General features: G+C 28.8%; 3 protein-coding genes across 6 annotated transcripts; 1 reads left to right on the top strand and 2 right to left on the bottom strand.

Annotated features, from left to right (window-relative positions):
- Positions 1-208: 208 nt before the first annotated feature.
- Positions 209-1883, bottom strand: LOC107067436 (uncharacterized). 4 transcript variants are annotated; one of them, XM_089177237.1, is made up of 4 exons: positions 1769-1883; positions 793-1083; positions 647-713; positions 209-398 (listed from the first exon to the last, which is right to left on the bottom strand). In XM_089177237.1, exons 2-4 carry the CDS (start codon positions 892-894, stop codon positions 310-312), a joined length of 258 nt encoding a protein of 85 aa, XP_089033363.1. In that variant the 5' UTR covers positions 895-1083; positions 1769-1883; the 3' UTR covers positions 209-309. The 4 variants fall into 4 exon arrangements, with proteins under 4 accessions (XP_089033363.1, XP_089033362.1, XP_089033361.1 ...); XM_089177236.1 differs by lacking the exon at positions 1769-1883 and adding an exon at positions 1520-1659; XM_089177235.1 differs by lacking the exon at positions 1769-1883 and adding an exon at positions 1213-1353.
- Positions 1862-4302, top strand: LOC107067434 (lysosomal phospholipase A and acyltransferase). Its single transcript, XM_015322954.2, has 7 exons — positions 1862-2003; positions 2158-2300; positions 2370-2604; positions 2691-2918; positions 2992-3163; positions 3252-3374; positions 3465-4302. The coding sequence occupies exons 1-7, from the start codon at positions 1901-1903 to the stop codon at positions 3682-3684; spliced, it is 1224 nt and encodes a 407-aa protein (XP_015178440.1). The 5' UTR covers positions 1862-1900; the 3' UTR covers positions 3685-4302.
- LOC107067433 (TBC1 domain family member 20) lies at positions 4291-7327 on the bottom strand. The gene is made up of 5 exons (XM_015322953.2): positions 6718-7327; positions 6177-6420; positions 5854-6057; positions 5537-5756; positions 4291-5428 (listed from the first exon to the last, which is right to left on the bottom strand). The coding sequence occupies exons 1-5, from the start codon at positions 7094-7096 to the stop codon at positions 5123-5125; spliced, it is 1353 nt and encodes a 450-aa protein (XP_015178439.1). The 5' UTR covers positions 7097-7327; the 3' UTR covers positions 4291-5122.
- Positions 7328-7653: the final 326 nt, after the last annotated feature.

Below are 7653 nucleotides of genomic sequence, written 5' to 3'. Positions count from 1 at the left end.
AAGAAGCATTAACTTTTGCTTAATTAATATTTTATGTTTCTTTTGCTATGTGGTAACCGTATAGATGTTCATAGTGGCGAATAACATTCTAATAAACTTAGATTTAATGTTTATTATATTAAGTTTTAAAAGGAAAACGTATGAAAGAATTTGCATTCATAGCAGTACAAAGAAGGTGCAAGTTTGTTCGTATTGAAATAACTGAATATAAATAAATATATATATAATTTAATAATCATATAAATGATATATATATATTATTTTATGACGAAAAATGTCTCTTCATTTTTTGTATAAATGCATAACATATTATTTTTCACCTCCTTCAACTCCAGCTTGCGTCATGAGATCTGCTATATTTTTCTCCAAATCGTCTATTCTATTTCCCATTTCATCTAGTAAGTTTTATTAAGGATATTTTATAAATAAATGTAAAAGATTAGATTACATACGTTGAAAATAAACAAATAACATATCGTGATAAATATTTTTCACTCGTTAATACTGTGACGCATGTTTTAAAGTGTTTCGAAATTTGAATATGGCGCGTTGACCTGCGATGCGTGCGCACTTTTTGTTAAAAATTAGTGAGGTTAAATAATAAAAAAGGAAAATAAATATACAAAGACAACTTATAAAAGGATATTTCTTCCGGTAATTTGATCAGATATCGATTGAAATTTGTCTTGCATATTTTGCAGCAAAGTCTGGACCTAAAAAGAATAATGTGTACATTTTTTCTGATCATCGTTTAGTCATTGTAAAGTTCAAGGATTTAAAAGATAAACTTACGTATTGCGTTAATTCTTGCATATTTTTTGGATCGGCACTATTGCCCATGCCATAAGCGTCAACGTCATCGGTTTTATTATGTTCTTGCTTGACGTCTGCCATTCTTGGTTAACTATGAAATGTAAATATCACTGAAGCGATACGGCGATGCCTGATGCAATCCAACTGAATTTTCTTGACAGTTCCGCACAAAGATTTAGTTCGATCTTTTCACGCGTAACTAACAAGCGACGCTTTACTATTGTTTTGGAGAAATACCACGACGACCGCTATGTAATCTCATTGATCAAACTACAATATAAATGTTTATTTTAGTACTATCTAGGAGACAAAGTCGAACAATAGTCTAACATCTACTTGTTAGACCTAGGTGGAACCTAACACATACATACATAAATATATATATATAAATATACATACATACATATATGTTACACAAGCGTTTTATCTTGTAAATATTTTGAAGTATTTATTACACACAATTGCCTTATTTTTCTTTTATGTTTTTAAGTGTTTTCGATAACAGTAAACAAGTATTTCTAATATCGAAACTTATTTTTGACTGAAATAAACAGTATTGTTGATGACATAGCATAATAGTATCATATTTTGTGGTAATAAATTAAACAATTATTTCTTTCGTTGATTATTATCTGTTATTTAAAGCATGGTGAAATGAATGGTTTTAACAACAACAATAACAAAAAATAATTAGCCTTTTAGTAACCTTGTTGTTTTTGCTTACCGCCATGATGCATTTTCTTGGAACTATTAATACAATTAATCAGATTGTTATGTGCTATCAGCTGATAATAACCACGCAACGGATGAAATTATTGGTGGTCGTCATGTCTCCTCATATCTTATACAAAGTTAACAAATTTAGACAAATATGAAATGTGACTATGTAAGGCTAACAAAAAACATTGTTCGAAACGATCTACAAAAGAACGATATTTGTATAACGCTCACTCACTTTTAGTCGCGCTGTTAGCTACAAGTCAGTGTGTGAATATCTCTCGTCTGAGTAGTTTACGTCAATGTGATAGCAAAAGTGGTGTGAAATTTATCAATAAATTGAATTTTAATCAGCTACATTTATCAAATAATGCGATCGAGTCTTGTCTTTCTGTTTGGTGTTTTTTTTTCATTTCTACAACTCGTCGAACTTTGGAATTTTATAGAACGAGGCAAATCCCCTGTTGTCTTAAGTAAATATTTTTATTTCTTTGTTTGTTTTTTTTTGTTTTTTTTTTTTTTTTTTTTATCAAAGATTAATATCATTTACCTTTCTTGTACACACCTCATTTGAAATCTTTTGAAACGTAATAAAGAATAATTATCATTATTTATTATTTTACTTAGTACCTGGAGATGGAGGTAGTCAAGTGGAAGCTAAACTTAATAAAACATTTGCTGTGCATTATCTTTGCGAAAAAGTTTCTAAAGATTATTTTAATATCTGGTTAAATTTGGAATTACTCGTACCAGTAATCATAGATTGTTGGGTACGTATAAGATATTACTGTGCTCTATTGAAATTAAAAACAAATTATTTGATACAATTTATTATGTAGATCGACAATATGAGATTGATATATGACAATGAAACAAGAACTACAAGAAGTCCAGATGGAGTGGATATTCGTATACCGGGCTGGGGAGATCCCTTTGTTGTCGAATATTTAGATCCAAGTAAAGCTTCTCCTGGATCATATTTTAAAGATATTGGGAATATGCTAGTTAATGATTTAGGATATATTAGAAATATTTCTTTACGTGGAGCTCCGTATGACTTTAGAAAAGGACCCAGTAAGTGATGTACATTTTTTTCACATTTCCATTCTTTTTTTTGTTTTTTTTGCTTATTCTATTAAAACGAAGATTTCTGTTTCCAGATGAAAATGAAGAATATTTTGTTAAATTAAAATCATTAATAGAAGAAACGTATTATATGAATAAGAATTTACCAGTAACGTTAATAGCTCATAGTATGGGTGCACCCATGGCGCTAATATTTTTACAAAAACAAACTCAAGCATGGAAAAATAAATATATCAATTCTTTAATCACTTTAGCAGGCGTATGGGGAGGATCGGTTAAAGCGATCAAAGTATTTGCTATAGGTAGTAGAATATTTATGCATAAAAACATGTTCCAAGCATAAATTCAATACGGTCGTAATAAATATTTTTTTAGGTGACGATTTGGGTGCATATTTACTCCGGGAAAATGTACTCAAAGATGAACAAATTACAAGTCCAAGTTTAGGTTGGCTTTTACCTTCTAAATTATTTTGGAAAGAAAACGAAGTTTTGGTAGAAACGGAAAATAAAAATTATACGCTCGCTAATCTTCAAGATTTTCTCATGTAAAATGTGTTCATTGTTATAATGTATTTAGGACAATTTCAGTGAAAATAATATTCCTTGATAAGATATTATCAATATATTTTCTAGAGATATAAATGTTCCTAATGGATGGGAATTTCGCAAGGATAATGAAAAGTATCAATTAAACTTTACTCCACCAGGCGTCGAAGTCCACTGTTTATATGGAAAACAAATAGACACTTTGGAGAGGTATTCATATTAGTTATGCAATTTATAACTAAAGTATATCTGTCAACAAATATTGATAATATTAAAATTTAAATATTTTTATATTTACAGATTATATTATAAGCCAGGTATGTCGATTGATGGACATCCTCAATTTATTTCTGGAGATGGTGATGGTACAGTTAATTTACGAAGTTTGGAAGGTTGCCTTCATTGGCAAATGAAACAAAAAGAAAAGGTTTATTATCAAGCCTTTCCTGGAATAAATCATATGACTATTCTTAAACACCCAGATATTTTGGAATATATTAAGGTAGTTTTAGCGATTTAACAAAGTGGAAATAACAACTTTATTAACATTTATGAATTGAATGTGAAAAAGTTATAAATAAAAATCACATCACATTTGCTAATAGCTGCCAAAAGATATTCGAATAATTAGCAATAATCGAATAATTCGATTGAATAATTGTTTATGTCCAATTAATGTAATATATTTTCATACAAAAAAAGAAGTTAATTCTTTAAACACATTCTTCATAGAATATTTATGGCTCGTGTATCTTTGGCAACTATATTTTTAAATATAACAAATAGTATTAAAGAAATATATATATATATATATATATTTATATATATATATGAAGAATTAATAGAAAAATTTACTCTTAAGAATTTATCTCAGGTATTAGTTCTACTCTCTAGAAGTATCCATTTATTAGGATTATTTAATAACGATAATTATTAAACAGTAAACATCCGCTAAATCTTGCTGTATACATAAGCTACTATTTATTCATTTACAGAAGTAATCTATTTATATTTATTTTGTAAGTTTCATTATTTTTTATATGTTTTAATTGTAATATTGAATAAGTTTATAAAAAATAACTATTAGTTGACTATTAAACGGCAGGAAAGATCAATTTTCAATACGTACACAAAGAAATATTTTTATTAATTATTATAGTATAATTTCGAGATTAAAAGTGATCAAAACAATAGGTCATAGAAACATATTCCCTTTATCGATACATTATATACATCACAGATTTCAATTTACACTCGATCTCTTTTACAATACATCCAAAGCAATTATTCATGTGATTTTTTTTATCAATTGATGAAATCGATTGATGATTATTACAAATTATGAAAATGATAGAAAATTAAATATGAAAAGTATATAATGAATAATAACATTAGAAAAATAAAAATGTTTATTAATGTTTGGTATATTTATATTATACTAATGTTTTTATATATGGTTTCACATATAGTATTTTCTTTTATATTTTGGATGTATGTGTATGTTATATATACAATTCTTATACAACAAGCAAACAATTTATATGACAAATAAATACACGCAATACGCATATATACATTCACCAACTCAATCTCATTTAACTTCTATACATATTTCATTGCACGCTTGCTTGTATTTTCATTAATTCTTAACAATTAATTCTTGTTTGTTTTAAAAAGAATTTTGTTGCCATTTTCTAAAGGCACCTATCTACAAATGACTTTTATGGTATGTGCATAGAAAGTTCTGGTCAGCGCCTTCAAAGAACACAGCATAAAGGCAGCTTAGGAATGCTTTCAACTTGAATCCATTTCTGTTTTTCTTTTACGAGACATTTTTGCTCAAGCTTTACCAATATTCAATATTTCACACCAATTATCATCTACTATGGAATTAGTAATTTTCATTTATAAATCATGTATATAAATTTAAATTTTGAGCAGGAAAGATACATTTAATGTCAGTTAAGACCTGACGTAGATTTCAAAAATGCATACAATCCGAGGGCTAAAATTGTTACAACGGTTATAGTTTTGTAACTTCTAATTCGATAAGGTATTCTTGGAGTAGCTTTAACAATTTTAAGTCGACGTTGTCTTTCTCTTTCCTGACGACTTGCTTCTGCTTTTGATTTCCATTCTTGTTCCTTGCAACGTCTTTTCGAATCATAATCTTTGACATCTTTATTTATTGATTCAGGGGGATATTGATGATATAAATTCTTTGCATCAATAAGAAGTGTTTCAAAAGGCAAATCATTAGGCAGCTAAAATCACGTAATTGCTATTACTATTGCGCCAACAAAATGGCCCATTATTCTCTCTTCTTTCAAAAGATTATTATTTATACTTGAACAGATAACATTCGTACTTACCGTACATAAAACTTTATGAGTATGTCCCATATCAGGTGTAGTATTAAATATTTCTGTAGCTCGATGCGCCACAATAACGGAACTTAGATAGAGGGGCATTAAAGGTGGACTGCTAAGAAAATAATCATACAATCGATGTAACAATTTCCTGTTTTCTGCATATTTGTGCGCATACCATGTTGTGTATTCAGCTAGTGCAAAATGAGGAAACAATTCTACACTGAAATCAAGTTTACAAGATTAATTTTACTTAAAAATATACATAGGCAAAATAGGTTTTTTTTTTTTTTGTATATTTAAAAATCTATGCAACTAACTTTTCTAAATGTTCAAGAAGAGTGGGATGAACGCGTTCTAGTAATGCGAATATGTAAAACAGTTCTTGATTGACTTTTTCCATTGTTTTTTCCATAAATCTTTCAAGGAACTCCACGGAAATACTTTCAAGTACATATAAACCTTCTTGTAGACCCATAACAAGTAAAATAGTTGCAGCTACGTCATTATAGCCTTGGTAGTAACTAAGTATGCATTATTTTATTTTATTATACTTTGATTAATATTTGATTAGAAAATGTCACACAGTCATATATGATTGCATCTTGTTGTTTCTTTAAATCTTCCAAATATTAATACTAACTTTAATTCGGGATGTTTGTGAAGAACCCAACAAATAATCTGCGTTAATTGATTCTGGAAATGTTCAGTTTCTTCTTCCGTTGCAGTTGGAGAAATATGGCTTCCACTTCGTGCTACATCTTTTAGTATTTGCTGATAAACTTCATTAGGAATTTTAGTATGTATTGTTTCTAGTTCATCTACTGGTACTATTTTTTCCTTGGATAATCTTAAGATTTTTGGCCATAGCACCCTTCGTATACCATCTACAGATCATCTTTATAATTTCGCAACTTAATTATAAGATATAGGATTATTTTCAAGAAGGAACCAATATTTTACATATACAGACATGGTTTCTAAAATTCGAATATATCAAATAATGATTATTTTATTGCATTGACTAATTATATTGTTTTCTTTCTTGCACCATTAATGCATAAAAGTGTAATCAAAATATTAGAAGATAAATAAGATAATGTGTCAAGTATATGCTTTCTCCTATTAAGAGTGAAATAAGGGTTCCTTATTGACAATAATAGAGGATTATTAAGAACGAGTACCAGTGATAAATCCTCCGTTACTGGATCCAAGTAGTTTAAAGTCTCCCAATGATAAATCCGGCTTCGTGATGGTACCTCGTATAACACTTATTTTCTTACGCTCTTCAACACTATCACAAGAATTATCCATAATGGAATCACTGTCTTGACCGAGCACTCCGTTCTGTTTACCGGACGTTGTTAAATCTGTTAGATCAGGTAGTCTTGGTATACCATCGTACCAAGCTTCGGTCGAATCTGACAATAACACGAGTGGAATACGTTCGTTCGCGAAATTTATATCTTTGTCATGATCTTTAGAAAGATTGACTGTATCGTTGACGTTTCTTCGTCTTACTTTTAGGTTATGTTTTTCAATAGCACCCGACATCTTTGACATTACTGGAATTCCCTGTAATATTGTTAACTCATCCTCATTGGTTTTTATTTCACATAATGAAAATATTATAGCTCCATATTAAAAATTTGAAAGGATATATTATATCCTCGACGAAATTTCGGTCGGAATTGACAATCATTTGCCACCTAACGGCTTCGAATTAACCATATTTCTACAACACAATACAGTTACGGACACCGTTTACAATATAGTAATAAAGACCGTCCTAAAGCTATTCTACTTTGATTGGCTAAATAGGGATATAAATCATTTTATATTAATGGTCAAGATATTTTAGTTCCCGTATTTGGCACATGAACAATAAAAATGTTTACTTTTTATTCTATGGTTGCAACGTCACAAAGATATAATGTTTTTATACATTTTTATTAATATTTAGTATATAATATAATATATAAAGTAAGTATATACATGTATTGTGATTAAAACCTAAATAAGGAAAAAAGGAAAACGTAAAAAAAATGGGGAAAATGTAAGGAAAGTTGACAAATTGATGGTAAACATTTGAAATTATGCACAATTTTCCCGCTTTAAAA

The sequence above is a fragment of the Polistes dominula genome, unplaced genomic scaffold, assembly GCF_049000335.1.
Source record: "Polistes dominula isolate Pdom_NZ unplaced genomic scaffold, Pdom_raw_medaka contig_20, whole genome shotgun sequence".
NCBI lineage: Eukaryota > Metazoa > Arthropoda > Insecta > Hymenoptera > Vespidae > Polistes > Polistes dominula.
Note: the sequence above shows the minus strand (reverse complement) of the source record. Positions and strands in the feature narration are given on the sequence as shown.